The sequence below is a fragment of the Anopheles funestus genome, chromosome 2RL (genome assembly GCF_943734845.2).
Source record: "Anopheles funestus chromosome 2RL, idAnoFuneDA-416_04, whole genome shotgun sequence".
NCBI lineage: Eukaryota > Metazoa > Arthropoda > Insecta > Diptera > Culicidae > Anopheles > Anopheles funestus.
In genome coordinates this window covers 48,612,174-48,630,497 of record NC_064598.1, presented here as the reverse complement: position 1 = coordinate 48,630,497, position 18,324 = coordinate 48,612,174, and the positions used below count along the sequence as shown (strand labels likewise).

Genomic DNA, 18,324 nt, shown 5'->3' with positions numbered 1-18,324 from the left:
AGGGAAGTTTTTAAGATAGTTCTTTTTTTTACTAACAATACTTTTCTCAGCCGTTACAAAATGAAGCAAAACAAAAATGATTATGTTTCTTTCAGCTGTAAACTTTCCATTGAGGAAGCGTGATAACGCGAAGGTAATCGCATTTCAATAGTGTGTTTATTTTACTTCATAAATGCAACGAATTTATTGTTACGTTCTTGTACAGTTAACGTTTTTGTTGCTCGTCGTTTAACATTAGTAGCGTAATGTAAAAAAATCATTTAGTACTTCTAAAAAACTAAACTTGACTCTAGGCTAGCTAGTGTTACATTTATCAGAGGATTAATTGTGTATAAAGCAGCGAGATAGCAATTGACGAGTGTAAGAAATTTGAGAACAATAAAGCAATAGTAACAGTTTGTTAATGCTTCTTTCTTATCATTTGTTTGAAATAATGCAATTCTAAACATAAACAACCCTGTTCTTATAACGTTTCCCACAAGGATAACAACCCGGGGCATCAAACAATTTTTATGGGAATGATTCTACCGTGCCAGCACACTGATTCGTGAAAGAATGTTGCAACGGTTTGCCGTTTTCCCCGGTATAACTGATTCTCTAATTTTGTAGATCTTTCAGCGAGCTAACGCTCGCAATGTTGCTTTTTTCTATGGTAAAAAAACCGTTTGCACAGCGCAACAATTTAGTTTATTCTATCATTGCAATCGAACACCAAATAAACAATGATAGTACATGCATACTTACAGAGCGAATCGAACATAAGGAAGTCCCGGTCGGTCGGTTTAATAATCATCAAACAAGTTCCGTGACACGTTGTTCTCCTCAGTGGCAGACGATAAATCGATAACATCCTGCGAAGCTTCCAACGATTCGTCATTTCTGCTCGAATCCATCGACATATTATGGTGCGATGCACTAACAACGACCGTTCCATTCCGCTTGCTTCTGGTGTTGACCGACACATTCGCGTTTAGCGTTAGTTTGATAGTTATTTCCTGGGGAGATTCGGAGGGAACGGTTCCTGTTCGTTTCTTTCGCGGTGTTTCGATGCGTATGTTTATGCCCTGCGATGACGCACTCTGTACGACCGTGTGCGTTCGCTCCTTGCGTCGCGTGGACCGAGCTTCTTCAACAGTTATCTTTTTATCATACCTTCCACGGATTAAATCGGCGGCCTCATCGGGGTTGTATTTAGGTTTTCGACTCCCTTTCGAAAGGGCAGTGGAAAGATCTTCTTCCTCATTTGGTGTGTTGGGAACCGTGTCGATCAAAGCCATATTTCGTGGGTTGGGTAGTAAAGGTTTTTTCAACCGTGTTTGTTCAGCAATGGACGCATCGGAACGGTCCATCCTACGCTTGGCTCTCTGGGAGAGTACGGGCGAATCTTCATCATCTTCTGGTGTATTTGGCACTGTGTCTGGTACAGTGTGCGATCTGTTCCCAGTGCGCTGCTTAGTTTGCTTCATCAATGAAGGACTAACAACGGCTGTTTTCTGATTTCGCTTGGGAGTGCGAACACTGTGTGAGTTTTCTTCATCGTCCAGTGTGTTTGGTTCCGTGTCAGCTAACCCGTTAGAAACGGACGTGTCCAGTGTTCTACGTTTTTTTGCTTTTGTTTTGTTCATCGGTCCCGAAGAATCGTTCACGTTAGATGCACTGGCGATGCTCACCTCGAGGACTCCCGTATTTGTAGCGCCAAGTGTTTTGAGTGCTTTTTCGAATATTTTCCCACAAACCGTATATTTGGGCGTTTCGTTATACCGCAAACCGTTTACAAACTCCAAAAATGGTTGCAATACTTTCGGTACGGATACATGCTTTCGGAAACTTTGCTTCAGCAAACCAGCCACATCACTCATAGCTTCCTCCTTCATCTGCTGCACTTTGTTGCAATCTTTCAACAATTTTTCTTCCTTCCAGGGTAAACACCCACCAGCCCATTCGATCATATTGTAGGCCAATATTTCTAAATCTCCTCGCATCGTCATTACACCCTGATGTGCGTCACGCGACGTATACTCGATGGTACCATTGTGTTTCTTTCTTGGATCTGGCTTGAATTGATCTTCCAGCACAATACGGCTGGCCATGCCAAAGTCCACCAAATACAAGCGCTCCCGGCCACGATCACCCATGCCAAACAGAATGTTGTCACCCTTCAAGTCAGCGTGTACATACTGGTTCGAATGGATGTACTCCAGCACATCCAGCATCTGCATGCCAGCCCGGCATACAGTAGACAATGGTAAGCATTTTTTGTTCTGCATGTAAACCGACTGTAAACTAGTGCCGAATCGCGGAATCACCAAAAATCGATGCTTGACGTTGTTCAATGTGTGTGATCCGCTAGCAAGATAGTACGGCATGCCCAGGTGCTTCAGCTTGCGCAGTTTTCTGTACCGTTCTACGTCATCCACCTTGCAGATCTTGCGATAGAAATGTGTCTCAACAAAAAGCGGCCCGTTTTCGTGCGGTTCCTAGGATAAAATGCGCGTATGATTTAGGATGTTTTGTGCCCACAAGTGTTAGAATAAAACTGTAAACAAACAAGATACTTACGATCTTCACAACGTTAGGATACTCGGCAACGGTTTTCGGTGCAGCATGTGTAAAGCAGTACGCACAGTAGATCTCCCCGAAGCCACCGGATCCTATTGTCGGTCCTACCTTCCACGGGACATTTAGCGCATCGGTTAAAATCGTCCCGAGCGGGATCTTCTCCGGTCTGGTGTAAAGATTGTTGGCACGCTTCGGTCGCTTTGCACCACCCGCATCGGCCGGGCCTGGTTTCCGTCGTGACATAGTTTACGGTGAAACGTTTAAACTACCGATAGAAAATAAATACGAAAACAAGCCAAACAAAAGCGGCGATGGAACAAATCAACTTCGTTATTGTGATGCCGAATGGCCGCCAATTTGATGTTGAACTGTTTTGACATTTATGGCAGTTTGAAAGCTGAAGTTTGATGTGACAGCGCCACCGCCTACTGTAGACACTAGCGGAACTACGCGCTTTGAAAAACGATCGTTGGTAGCGTACAATGCGCGCGCAACTCTGAACAATGTTCGGCGAAGATTTGAATCACGCTTATCTCAAGGAAATTGAGATTTATGATTGAATCGATGCAATTGAGACTGATTAATCTGAAAGAGAAAATAATGGTTTTATTAGTTTCCATGTAAGATATGTAATACTTAATTTGTTAATAGAATTTTGCATCTTTTGCTTCCAAATAGAATTTAAATTTTCTTTTTTTTTGCTAAAACATAAAACTATTGGTGAGCAATACGGCCAGGCCGTTCTTTATGAATAAAAAAAAATAAATAAAATTATTGGTATTCAACTCTCTTTATGATACCATCCATAATCATACTTCTTCGCAGGAAAGTAACAACTCAAGCTTCGAGAATCATAAATCACAAGCAATTTTTAACCTGACAGCAACCTTCCCACTCGAGACGTACACTGGTTGAACTAATAATCTCGTACCGACTCCCACTAAGCTAGACACATCATACAATAAAGTGCAATTATTTCTCACTCTCCACTCAATTTTACGGCCGATGGTAACGCTAAAGAGTGTGTTTAGCCCCCAGACTCTTGCCCAGTGCCACATGCCAAGGAAAACTACTTCATGAAAGATGGTCGTTTTCCGGTCACTTTCGAGCTGTTCCAATAGACGAAGAAAGTGGACGTTCTGACACACTGAAGTTTTACTGTTACCGTATGGTGCCTTGAAAGGGGAACCCTTTGTAGCACGTCTTATTGTGCAATCCAGTACCCAGTACTGTTCGAAACGGTACGTCTTTCGAGTGCATCTATAAAAGAAGGTAATCCTTGAACCTATAAATGAGAAAGTACACTCCATTTCTCGTCATTCGTTTTTTTTTTGTTTCTTAAATGGAACGGGTCGAGAAACCCGGTTTCTTTAGCACATGCGATAGACATCAGCGATGGCAAATCCGCAACAGAAAGACGCCTTACGCCCGTGAATTTTAGTTCATCGTAAGAACATTTCAGCAAACGCTTCAAAAGTGTCGTCGCAGTGGCGAAGGCCAAGTGTTACCAACAATGCACCAACCCATCTCTACTTCATATCTCGAAAACCGATGTGTTCATAATGGACGACGTTCGTACAACCAGTGTGCTACACTTCGGCGTCGTAAAATTTAATCTCCCAACGATCGTCACTAGTTCAGGGGTCCAACAAGCGATCTGATCGTCGGAGAAACCAGATGCACTTCGTTAGCGATTATTTTCGAAGAAGTAAAGTGAAATGAAAATGGCAATCAGCAACGTTAAGTCTCTTTACCTTAAAAGCAACGAATCTTTGTAAACTACTCGGCTGAGGTGCCAGGTTGAAAGGATTATAAAATAAATATGGCACAAGATTTTTATAGCTGTACTCATTCGCAAAATGGACGTGACGAGCCACGAAGAGACACAACAACAAGTATATCATTCCAAAAGCAATTTATGATGAAGTAAATCTCTTCAAATTATTTGAAAGAAAATGTCCCACATTTAAGATGGGATTTATAGAATCCTACCTAATGACAGTGAGCTACTACTAGCTTAAGTATTACCAAGAAACACATTCCATCAAGCAACACGTAAACAGCAACTTAAGAAAAAGCTGTTAAAACATATATGTATTTCTGGATATCGTGATGACTCGGTTACGATATCAGTTTGGATGCAGCAACGAGTGCTCTAGTTTGTGTTCCACAAACATCTTTTCAAGGAATGGCAATAAGAAAAGCTCCCACAAAAAATTGGGGTTTTCACGGAAAAATTCCACCACATCATACGCTTATCGTGTACACACTGCACTAGTGCGTAAATTCCGACTTCATGAGTTACCTTCATCGCCTTGCCTTCCTTCTCAATGGTTTGTTCCGCCTCTTCCCTGTTTATCGGCACGGTTGCCAGTGTTCCGGCCATTGCATTCTACCGCCTCCAAATCTCATTACTTCCGTCACATTAAGCCTTGTGTCATTCCATCATCATGTACCGTATCTTGTTTCTTTCCCGGAAAGTTGTCATTTCTTTTTCTTCGTCACGAGAACTAAAACCATACCAAATTGGGTGAATCTCTTTCACTAGAAACTCAACTGTCGTCGAATGTACCAAGAATCACCCTCTGCATCTGATGAGTTGGCGTTTCTATTCGATTCCTAGGCGATCATCGTCCTTCCTTTCTTGCAGTTGAAACTGACACCAACGAGAAACGATTTCTTCAAACTCCCCACAACCCAACAAAAAAACGGTGGCAAATTTCCGACAAACTCAAATCAGATTCACAATCGCGGATGTATTGTGCTGGGAGAAAGCCGACGGGTACGGATAGAAGCCAGATTTTCGTTCCAGGGAGGCTTTACGCTTTGATTTTAATCAAATGCATCAAAACAACCGAAAAGAATCCTACCATCTCCATCCGACCGGCTGACGCTGGTATGAAGCGATTTAATAAAGGGGACGCGAAAATGAGGCTGCTTCCGGAAAGTAGACGCGGTCAACGTTTGAAGCGGATAAAAGTACCATTTATGGATAGGATAGGGATAACATTATCCTCATCATCATCATCATCATCAAGAACATCCCCATCAAAACAGACGGTGTTAACGCTATGGACAAAATATCCCGTCGTTAGTTGCAATATGAACTGTTGGAAGTTGAATTGATAAAACTTTACCAAACACGAGACGATGCCACATCCAACACAAGTGCCGTACTTCTGGTAAACGCTTAATCCTAAGGCCGAAAAAAATGTCATTCCTAGTAAGCAATCCAAATTCTGCCACTGTTGATGATACTTAGTTGACAGATGGTCGTTTATTTGCCTGATCTGTACTTGACGGCAGAGCGAGATTACTAGCTAACTTGGTATACATTTTTTTCTCCCTTTTCTTTATTATTACTACTACTAAAAAGACACTATTTCGAAGTAAAACCATACGTTACTACATGCGTTAGAATAACCTTAAATGGAAGATATCGCACGGATGCACACATTTACTAACTACCCTCTGTCGACATCCCATCAGGTCGTCAATCAACCACAATTTGCCTCCATTTTCTGCCAGATGTTCGCTACAAGTCTGATGAGTTTTTAATTTCTTTGCATCGCTTTCTCAACCGATAGTGGTCAGTTATCCTGAAGCAAAAGTCCTACATGGAATTAAGCCTATCAATCAATCAGGCAACGGACGGTGATGGACGGGTTCGAAGATTAACGGATTTGATCGGCCAAACCAAATGCTAGTTTTATTTTCTACCCGCTACCAGTCATTACCGATGGAATGGAACTGAAAAAAACAAAAGCTACAAACTAATTGGTAATTCCTTTCAGTGTCTTTGAAAGCTGTTCCTTCCACTGATGTCGGGAAGGAATTGAAATGGGCTCTTCTCTATGGCTTGATTTCTTGGGATGTCTTTTTTTTACGAGCTCCATTAAGCCGTTGACAGGTTAATATAGCAAGACTTTAGTTTAGGGTTGATTATAGAAAAAGAAAATGGTACATGAAGCACGTTCCCTTACTTGTCCCTTTTTCCATTCTTCCCTCATTGAAAAGTGTCATCGCTTGTCCATTAGGTTCCATCACTGAAAGCACCCATTAGGATCTCCCGTGGGTGCCGTACAGATCCCGGACATTATAAAACTGGACCAGAATCCAAGGCAACTTGTGTCCTTATTTCATGAAATCACCACCGAACCGAGTTTTAAGTTGTCTCTCATTACCGGAAGTGTCCTACAGAAGGCACGCTGAAGCACCAACGCATACACACCCGTAAAGTAGTACGGGCTGCAACAATCCCACCAACTCGCATCCACAGACAAGCACCCGGTCAAGTCAGAAAGGCAACAGAGTGGCAACATCATTTTACCACGAAACGAAACAAATGCCAGGCATCGCAGTCCACACCCATGCCTGTGGCGTTCCTGTTTCATTTCCTTCGCTATTAGGGACGTCAGTGTTATGGCGCGAAAAAACAACTGGAAAGAGGTAAGTGTACACTACTAGTCGTCGTTACACTAATGTGGCCCATTTCCTGGCCACCATCCAGGGTTGCACAGGCTCAGGAAGTGTGTCGAGAGGCTCCGTTTCGCTATTTTGTGCAGTGTTGATATACGGAAAGGGGGTATGGTGCTCCATTTAACCTTCCCTCTCCTTTCCCTCGCATACAACTCCTCAAACATCAGAGATTATGATGATGGATGTAAGAAAATTGTGAGAGCAGCCAACAAGAGTAGTATGGTTTAAGTAGCGAACGTACAAGTTGGGAAATTCTGTTTTTTTCTGCATTACTATTTTTTTCTGGTTACTCTATTCCAATTCTAGAACTGTAAACTGAATAGCTCATCAAGTGTGGTAAGAGATATGCCAAGGATGCCCGTGCTGGTAGCTTTGATGTTAGGCGGTACACTTGAAATTTCAATTGCTTTTTCTTTGAGCTGAAGAACGTGCAACATAATGAGGGTTAAAATATAAAACAAAAATATAAATAGAAGAGTTTTTTTCTCCGGAAAATGGTTTAGCAGTTAGCAACAGAACAGTATGGTAGGCTATCAAACGAATTGCAAAACGCCTGTTAGCCAATTTCGGTTGAAAAATATTACATTTTAAATTTAATTTAGCAAACATGACAAATTTTTCCTCCCACATCATCGAACCATAACGAAACCAAACGAAACCAGTTGCGTCAGCCCAAAAAGCGTCCTGCCCTTGTCTGTCTCCCTGCGTGGCTGACACACTCATTAACCGATGATGTCGTCGGTTACCAGACTAGTCAGCAGCAGGTTTTGTTTACCATCTCTCGAGGACCTTCTCCATTTGCCAGCTGTGAAGAAAGTGGGATGGTGCGGATAGCATGTTTGCTTTCACGGTATTCATCAACCGTTGCGCATTTCTCGTATACCAGGCCCTGATGGGCAAAATCAAGAACAGAGCCACGAAGCAGCGCCCGGCCAATATTTACTTGCCAAAGCGAAAGCGATTTATTAATATACATTCGTCCTTCCGTACGATTTGTTGATGGTTAGGGTGACCGGTGAAAGCGAATTGTTTGGATTGGGGTACGCCGCGGTACGGTTCAAATCCCACTACCAAGCACTCTCGACGATGACGATGATGACAAAAAAGGGACATTTTGAATGCAAATATTGATCCATATCGTCAATGTTGGGTCGGGCCCGGTTGGAGATTGAGTCGATTGAGCGACGCAATTTTGGTACAACAAAAAAAAAGTTCGATAGAACCGATCATTCTGCCCACAATGACTGATGGGTCTGCTGTGGCACTTGTGAGCTATTTTCCAGATCATTACGGTCGATTGAAGTAATAGCTATTTTGGTCGGCTGATGTAGAACGAAATTTTCACAAAAAGAAGCAGGGTCAGCGGGCTTTTGTAGTAATCTTAGAGACTTGATATACGTTCTTGCACACCGATGATAGGGGATTGAATCTCTTTCAAACCAGCTCTTCGTAAAACTGTAAAATAAGTTTATTAATGTTTCTATACATAGCAATTAATGAAATTAGCAGCAGCCATTAATGAAATTAGGAATATCCTATTTCAATCAAATGTGGCGGCTTAATTTACCCAAAAAAAATAACATTCCTGTAGATTAGGAGAATCTGTTGAGATTTGAACCCAGACCGGGCATGTGTTTGAATGGTGCATTAGCGACACCACTATTTTTACTTGCCAAATTCAACTAATAAAATAAAAAATAGAATTATTTTTTTGCTCGGTTAGAACGGCCTGGCCCTATCAAGACTTATTTTACCACGTAGCAGGATAGTCAGTCCATGCTACGGGGAGACGGTCCGGATGGGATTTGAACCCAGTCCCTGGCGTGTGGACGGGCGCCGTTTTTCACATGCACCACCGGGCCGCCCCATCTGCAAAATTGTTATCTTGGTAATTTTTTTTATTTTGAAATAGTCACAATTATTAAAAAAAACACATAAAAACCAGGTATTATTGGTGACAAAAAGGAAAAATGAATGATCAAATTTAAAATAAATAAATAAAATTACAATCTAAAGATTATAAATTTTTTTTTTACTTAATCTCTAACAAAATAAACAACAAACAAATAAAATAAAGAAATCTTGGGAACGCTGCTCGCTGCTAGTCTTCATGTTCTATGTATACATTTAAAAATGAATTTTCAAAAAACATTCCACAAATTCAAACGATCATCAAATATACATATTTATATCGATTTCGTTCACAATAATGTTGTTGTGTGTTTTATTTTCTGTTTAACAATGGCACTCAATTCCATCCTTCTTCATTTGTAAAAGACAAACATGTATGTATTAATGGCCCTCGAAAACTCAACTACGCAACGGGTAAAGCAAACCGATGGGATTCGTGCATTCGTGCCAACGATAACCCCATATATACACACACAATTTGGTCCATAAATTTTAAAACAAAAACCTAACCCCTCGCCCCCCAGGAGAATGTGTCACTACGAGTTTTCCTTCGCCGAAGAAGGAAAAATCTACGGATTGCGTGCTGTTCGGTCTAAAGGGACAAAAGTGCTCAATACTTCATACTTCATTCCTCCATAGTGCATCCCTGGCATCCTTTTGTCTCGTGGTACGAAGCACCGAAACTCCTTTGAGACATTCGATTCATCTTGTGAAATATTCTTTTGTTTTGCTACGAAATTGAAATGACAGCAGAGTAACCGTTCCCATACCATTTCCATTCGAAGTTCTTTGTTTTCGTCGGTCAGCTAGGCTAAAGTCATCGTCCCAAACAAACATTTGTCCCCATCGGTAAGACAGGCGTAGGAAGACAAAAAGGCCTTTTTTGTTGGGAGTTTTAAAACCTACGAAATCAAAGTTCATGGATGCTGTATGTACAATCAGAGGGGGCAAAGAGAAACTCTCGAGCCTTGCTAAATGATAAGAAGAAAACTACTTAAAAATGCATTTATTTCCCACTGATGAGTTGGTTCCACAAGGAAAAGGGGCACATGCTGGCAAAATAAAACATAAATACAAGACTTTAGTAGTATGTACAGTAGAACAAACATTTACAGACTTGTACCTTTGCCACGAATCCCAAAACTCGATTAAAACTCTCTGCAGGAAACTGCTCCATGCAGTCTCATGCCAATGATATTACAGATCCTTCGGAGAATTCTTCGCAAAAGCTTGATCAGCGAGCCGGAACGGAAAAGCTTGCAATAGTAAAGCAAACCATATCTGGAAGGATGGCAGCAGTGAACTACACCCGAGCATACAAAAGCATTGTTTTTGTCAGTTTCCAAATGAGCAGTCATGATTTGGCTTTCGGGAAAATTGATGTGAGTTTTTCCCGCCCATTGGTTCGGTGAAGGAAGAAAGGGAATTAAACTGCCTTTACCAAAAAAAAGAAAGAAAAAGTACAGAATCGCCATCCATTTATCATTGTGGGGATTTTGTGTTTTTTTTACGTATTATTCTGCACCGTTTCAATCACAAAAGCTTCCGCGAAAGCTACCACTTTCCCATGTTGCCACTCGTCTGTCCGCACTGAGAACTATTTAACCCATCAAAGACATTAAGTTTCGCCCATTTTTGGCGTTTATCGTGGTCGACTGTCGGGTAACTTCTTTTTACCCCTTCACATTCCATTAATAACCCACTCTTCTCGGCGCCTTGATTTTGTCGGGGGATGCGGAAGCAAAAATGAAATGGGAAAAAATAATATTCTATCCCGTAAAAAAAACACGAACACAAATCCGGACAACAAATCTAGCCATCACAAAACTCTTCCGTATGGTGGAAAACTCTTTTCCTCTGCCTTCCTAACTACAACGATTATTCAGCGATATTTCGGTTGCCATTTTGGTTGTTTGTTTGGGCTAGCTTTTGCTTACAAAGAGGAAAAACCCCCACAGACCGTTAGGATCTGCATTTTCCAATTGTAGAAATGGTAAGAAAAACACTAGCAGAACACAATGCGCAGAAGATTGGGACAACATTTGCATTTGACCGATGGCTACAAAGAACGTCGGTGTAATAAAACAACGGAGGGAAAATGAAAAACTTTAGCTGCTGGTTTTGTAAAGTTCCATGACGGAAAGAGTTTCTACCATCTTCTGGTCATCGCATTCTTAACGAAGGGTGCTGAGCAATGTGCGCCCAGGTGACATTGCACCAATGGTAGGAACTATCTTTAAACAGCTTCATTGTGCCGCAAAAAAAAGGAATGCATTCAACATATTAAACTTTGCAACTAGACTTTGAATCGAGAAAAAGAGACTAAAAAACCTTATATAGAATGATGAAAAAACACAAGATATAGGAAAAGGCATTAGGCAGGAGGCCTCCAGTCCTGTTCACTAGATGAATGTGAAAGTTTGCGTTTTTTTTCTTGCTTCTTTTCCATAAACTATACAGTTTAATTTTCTTAGCCAAGTTTACACATCCCCTTGCCGGTTGGCTGATCACTAACACCGCAAGTTGCGGAGTTTGCTGCATTGCAGTCGTAAGAAAGGGGTTGAGATTTCTTTTCCAAAGCGTTTAAAAACGAAATGGAGGGTTGAGATAAAGTTGTCACACACCTGTGTACTGGCAAATGTTCTTAAAATCTTTCGTTAAACAAAGATATTAAGAATTAAATGATTATGCTGACAAACAGTTACTTTGTTTTACTCGAGATTGGTCTAATTCTACACTTGTTGATTTTACGGCTTATTAGGTCATATTTATATTGTCAGGTTTATTTTCATCACAAGGCATGATAGTCAATCGGTGGGCCCTTAATAAGGAATAAATTCAAACTTCGGTGTAATGGCACGAACGCAGGTACGCTCATCCAGGCATGAGATAAAATTATTTTAATTCCAAGCTTTCATTTATTTTTGTTCAAAATTTAAAGTTTCAGGAATAGCTGGTAGAATTCCAAACCAATATCCCCACAAATAGAAAATTTACAGCTTCATATATGTCCAATGTTTGAAGGAGTTTTTCTTAAAACAAAATTATGTTTTGTTTTTAAGTTTTTTACATGTTTTACTGTGGTATCAAATTGATAATATTTAACGGAATTGAAACTTTTCAATGAAATCTATAAAATGTTTTAGAAAATTATTTTTATTTTGTTCTGTAGACCCATTATGGCCAAACTTTTGATAAAGAAAACAGAATTTTCAAATGTAAAAGACTTCAATTTCGACATAAACAGTATTTTTTCTAAACACGACTCATTTACCTATTATTTACATTATCCTTTCGTCATATTTTGATTTTGTTTTGGTTCAAATATTTTTTCATAAAAATTGAAGATTTCAAAAATAGTTGTAAAGAGTATTAAAAACAAAAAAAAATATTTTTTTCTAGAATCTCCCCTGAACACACTAGGTGTACCGAAGATTCATACAACGTTGGAATCAACAAATTATCACAAGACTTTAACTATAAATGAAAGTTCGTAGTTATGCGTTAGCCAACATTCTCTAAATTAATTCATATTTTCATGTGAAAGTAATTTTACAATTCATTTAATACTGTTAGTGGGTTCATTCGATTCATATCTTGTGTGTATGAATTTATTTTTGCTGGTTATTCGACTTTATGATCATGGTTAATAAATGCTTTTCTTTAATTGCTCAAATATGTTTTCGGTTCACTGATTAATTAATTTATATCTTATTAAATGAAGCATTTTTAACGCTTAAAAGTCATAAGAGTACAAGGAAATTTAAAATAGAGTAGTGTTTTATTCGTTTAGTACCAGCTCGCCTGGCATGATGTTTTTATTTAAAACACATTTTACGATCCAGTTGAATCGCATCTTTTGAATGCTTTTCAATTTATACTAAGAACCAAAAATTACTTTCCAAACATACCAGTGAACGGTTTTATGGGCAATGGCACAAAATCGAACACACATAAAACCGTTCGAAATCATACGAACGCTAATTTTATTACCATCAAGAAATCAAACGTCCTGTTACTGCCAACCGAAAATTGCATTCCATTCCACACCAGTTCCACTTAAATGGAACTTATAAATACTCATAAACTTTTACTTCCGTGTCGCAAAACTGTGTGCTTCTTCCATTTCGAATTATTATTATTGCTCATCTTGAAACGTTGAAACGAAAGTGCTAAAAAATAAATAAATATTACTTCCATTCGAAGCAATGTACACCAAACTCTCATGTAAATCATTTTCCTGTTTTATCGTCACCACTTCGGGTAAATGGAAAAGCATCACACAAATCCTTGCCACCAGTTTGGTTCGGATTTCGTTGCTCGCGCGGAAAGCTTCAGAACCATTCGAAATGGATTTTATAGAATGGTTCTTTTAAAGCAATTTCTACAACCAAAAGCAAACGGAATGAAATTTTTTATCGACACTTCGATTGCTGGCCACCTCGGTACGTATACTATATTTGGCGGATACAGAACCACCACGAGTCGAAAGACATTTTAAAATGCACCACCAAATAAAACGGGATTTGAAGAGTTGTTTTTTTTCACCAACATAAAAGTTTATCCTTTTCCGGTTGGTCGGACAGATGGAAACTGAACGGAGAGACTAAAATCTCAACAATCACACCACTACTGGAAGGTGTTAAAAGCGTTAAAGACACGCGTCCATAAAATTGCATATTGCTCTTCCGAACGTTTGGTTAGGATAGGATAGGATAGGATAGGAGTGAAAACCAATCCCTTTTAGCACCGGGTACCCCAACAATCTCAAATCGATTGCACTCAAGCACAATTGGATGCAATAATAGCGGCAAGCATTTGAAAACCGTTCTGATTTCCATTTCGCGGATATTAACTAAACGGTTGTTCCCTGTTTTTTTTTCGGGCAAACAGATTCCCCCCCGGAGGCTCGAGAAGCTCTTCAAGCAGTATCATTCTGCATCCTGCAAGCTGCTGCACCACCATTGTTGCATAGCTCGGTTTTTTTGGTGCGACGCTACACCGTCCTGGTCTAATTCACCCGGATCAATTTCTGTATGTGGCGCGCAGCCGCCCGATGAAACAAGCTTATCGTCTTCTATGTCCACCGCACGTAGCGCGTATATATTTCCGCTTTATTTTCTATTATTGCACTTTATTTCCATTCGCTGCCATCGCTGCCTCGAATGCGTTTTCGTGCGATTTTTCCTTGCGTGGAAAAGTGGAAAAGTTATCCGCCTGCTTCGTCTGCAGGGAAAAACGGTGTCTAATGGCCACACCAACCGGTGTCGGTGATCCAGTTGGGTTTGAGAGTCGAAACTATCTGCCGGAACCCCTATGCACGTGATCATTTTTGTTAGGCGGGCATGGGTGTGTTATTATTGCACGAGTGTTTTATGCATATCGTTGCACTTTAGCGGCATGCTACCGGGCGTCGGGGACTCCTGGGGTACAAACCCGTACACTGTGTGCTGCAAGTAACGTGCCTCTTGATTTGATTCGTGTTTGTGAAAATTTTAGAAGCAATAATGCAGATCCATTTTCTTCAACAGATAAGCGAGCAATTTTTGAGAAACTTTTGAAAAATTTCTCAACAGACTTTTTTCAAATAAAACTGTTTTTATTTGTAATAGTATGTATTGTTAGCAAATCTGTACTTAATATTTCATTCTTACTTACTAACTTTTTACAGTAAATTACTAGAATTACTTCTACCACGTTGTAGAGTAGACCTTCGAGTTCCTAGATCTAGCATCAAAGGATAAGAGCCTAGGATCCCGGAATTATCATAAATGAACTATTAAATTTTCACCTAAATTTTTTTATAATATCAGTTTCTTTTGTGTTGTTAATCTTTGTTAATATTGCAATATACAAAAAAAACATTGTTTTAAATATAGTTTCAACATGATACTATTTTTCTAAGGAAGTTGTATAACACTTTTCACAACTAGCACGAACTACTTTCGCACAACACCGTCGTCCTCAAGCTCATCTGTCGCATCTGGTGCTAGAACGGTTACCCACAGCATTCCAGCAAAAGTTTCCCATATCCACAAAGTTAATGTGAACCCACTCGAAACACCGATAGCAAACACGGAACGGAGGACAAAAGCACATGCACCTAACCCGGTATGCACTCGTACCAATCGTCCATTTCCAATCTTTCGAAACGGGGTTTCGCACGATCGTCAGTTGGATGCTGTTACGATAGAGGCTGAGGCACGTATGATAGCGAACGAAATGCAACCACTTCCGATTCTAAAACTTGTCCTCTCCATGCTAATGTATAGGAACACGATTGATATAAAAAAAATCCCCCGAATAAAGAAAGGAAATAAAACACACAGGAAAAGGTAAGGTAAGAAAACAGAAAAGGTGAAACACAACGTGCAATTTGAACCAATTTGCATTCACCAAGTCAAACGAAAGTGAGAAATAACGCTGTTCGCTTTAATACGGAAGGCTGGAATTAAATCCTCTTGCATTCCCCCGCTTGTCCGGTGTTCCCTATTCCCCAACATTCGGTGGCCCAAAATGTCCTCTGCGAAAGCACTCCCATGTGGGTGCTTTTGGGAGGAGTTGGGAAAAACGAATTCTCGAGGAAACGATCCTTACCGAGCGTGTCCCAAACCCTCGGACCGGCCATCAATGCCGGTATTAAATTGTACTTTATGAGTAGTTCTGATTTTATCTCTGCTCTCACCCTTCATAATGTGCCTAAAGAGCGGTGTTTTCGCAATGCTGGCGATGGCATGTCCTTGTGACCATAATGTGTGCTTCATTCTAACACACGTATACACGGTAATCGCATTTGTTTCAGCGTTTAGCACGTTCCTATTCGGCGAATAATTCACCAAAAGCATGAGCCGGCATCTTCGGTTGGAGTTTATATTTTAATATGAAATTGAGCTGTAAAGTATTGTGTTCGTGGTAAAATATGCTGCATGATGGTTCACTTGCAAATCACTTGCTTGTAACAACAGGATTAAAATCCAGTAAAATTAAATTACATCAAAAATGGCACTAAAATGCACAGCACACAGAAGGATTCGGATGCAGTTGCAATCCTGTGGATCACGGTACAAGGCACAAAGCTACTTCGGAATAATACTAACTTCTTGCCTACGACAACGATACGTTACGATAGCATGAATGGAAAACTAATCATGCTGTCTTCGTATGCAAACAGTAATTGCTTCCACACAATCTAATTTCAGCTCCAACAAATGAAAACAACGGCACAACATAGTTGCAATTTTCAATCGTCGCAAACAACTGCAAAAGCATGTAATTGAATCGATTTTCATCGACTTTTCCTCGTCCCGGACGGTACTTGCCCGTCGTCGTCGTCCTCCCTGCCCCCAGATCGGTACGATTAGACTCTGGTAAAGCGTGAAATAGCTGTAGCTTTACCCTTGGTTCATCTTGCCTTAGTAGTTCAGAACAAAGCTACGCTTCCTTTCCCGAAACCATTCGGGTAACTCATCGGGCTGTAATGAAGATTCCACTCCGAATGGATCTTTTGTGCTGTCTTTGGTCTGGTTTTCCGTTTGCCTTCGTCTGCCATACAACCACAGCTTCCTTTAAACGTTCGTCTATAGACCAGCTGGGCCCCATGATAAGTGATACGAGCTTCTTAAGCCTCGACGCATCCACCCATTCCTAGGCTTGGGGGCGTAGAGCGACACATCCCCCAGGAAAACAAAGGTCACAAATGTTGCTCTGGGGTTTTGTTGGAAGCTTTCTCTTTGGCAGTGGCAAATGACAGCAACTACCAATGCCTCAAAGGATGGTAAACTTTCCTTCCGTTGTCCGTGCCACTGTCACCCATCTTCCGGTCCGCCTTGTGCAATGTGAAGAAATGCTAGAAAACGTTATCGATTCTAGTGAGCTTTCGCGCGGAAGGAAAACGATACTCTAACTACCCAGCAGTGCCAGTTTGGTTAGCACACTCGTACACATTCTTTAAATCAATAATGTGTGCAACGGTTGTACTTGTGTACCGAACGCCTGAGATGAATGGTTTTCATAGGCAAGACGAAAATACAATAGGGAAAACTTATTCTAACCGCAGAATTCACAAGCAACAGTAGCTACATAAATAATTTAACATAATCTCCCAAATATCTGTTTTAATCTTGTTTCATAAAATATGTCTACATTAAATGTTAACGATCTGTAGTGTTAATTTAAATGCTTAATTCGCTAATATTACAGTAGAATATGATTGCTCTAAAATGTCTAAACAAACACCAACCTTAGAGCAAGCTCTTTTGGGATTTAAATTCAACAACAACCTGTGTTGGCGTCATTCATTTGCTAAACATACACAAGCAACTCTTGGGCAAGTGAATCAACAGCATCGTGCCATTTTCCCTTCGCCGGTATAGAAAGAATTTTTTTCGAGCAAAAGTTTGCCGAAACACGGCTCCGGATACAACTACTCATCCGCATCAGGAACGGCGGCAAAAGGGTAAGAAATGCCGGTTCGATTCAACTAAGAAAGTTCAAGTAAACATGTACCTGTTATCCGAACTCAACCCATCCGCTAGTGTGTAGAATTTCCCTTTCGAATGTTTCGCTGAAACTAGCAACTTTACCGGCTCTATTTATAAAAGCATTCACCAGCAGTGTGCTGTTTGGGACTGTAGAACGGTGTTAAAAAATGCATGAGCAAGTGTTTTCTTACTCAAATAAGAATTAAACATTAGTAGTGATGCTGCTTTCCTGCACGATTTGGAATTCGCATAACACTACCAGTTGCGTTTCGCATTTATAAGCACAAGAACAATTAGAATGAAAACCCCTATAAGCTATAGATAATAAGCTTGTTAACACCATTTTGCACATACCTTGTACAGTAAGCAAATAAGTAGTTTAGTGCTTTTTACGTTCTATTTGAGTTTCGTGAATATTTCTACAACACACTTCTAGGAGCACAGAACCGGCGCCACTGAAATGTAAACAAAACCGAAACTGTCAGCTGACAGCGATTGTTCGAAATGCAGCACATTCGAAACAGCAGTTTACGAAAAGTAGCTCGAAATGTGAATTATCGATTTTCATAGTAGACGAGCAACGGTAATTACGAAAGAACTGTTAAATTTGGCCGTTTTATTTCATTTTATTTTTGTGGGAGTTTGTGTTTAGTTAATTTAAATAATGATATAAATGATATGCAATAAATGATATTTAAAATCAGTGTAATATTAATTGTATTAGTTTCAAATATTTTTCAGTTTATAGTAAAGTTGTACTAAAATAAGAAATGTGCAAATAATCATCCACAAAGCAACATTTATGTAAAATACTTAAACGCAACTTCACAAATGCACCCACAGGGAACAAATATGCACCTTTAAACCGCAAGAGGATAGTACACAAATTGTGGTT

General features: G+C 40.1%; 1 protein-coding gene across 1 annotated transcript; it reads right to left on the bottom strand.

The window, feature by feature from the left end:
* Positions 1-155: 155 nt before the first annotated feature.
* Positions 156-17,907, bottom strand: LOC125760899 (nucleosomal histone kinase 1). Its single transcript, XM_049421486.1, has 3 exons — positions 17,784-17,907; positions 2,560-3,144; positions 156-2,477 (listed from the first exon to the last, which is right to left on the bottom strand). The coding sequence occupies exons 2-3, from the start codon at positions 2,800-2,802 to the stop codon at positions 783-785; spliced, it is 1,938 nt and encodes a 645-aa protein (XP_049277443.1). The 5' UTR covers positions 2,803-3,144; positions 17,784-17,907; the 3' UTR covers positions 156-782.
* Between the last annotated feature and the right edge of the window lie 417 nt (positions 17,908-18,324).

Excerpts from the sequence above, each read along its gene's own strand:
- LOC125760899 (XM_049421486.1), bottom strand. The coding sequence starts at position 2,802 with ATGTCACGACGGAAACCAGGCCCGGCCGATGCGGGTGGTGCAAAGCGA. Across the intron at positions 2,478-2,559 it reads ATCCTAACGTTGTGAAGATC|GAACCGCACGAAAACGGGCC; the intron begins GTAAGTATCTTG and ends ATTTTATCCTAG.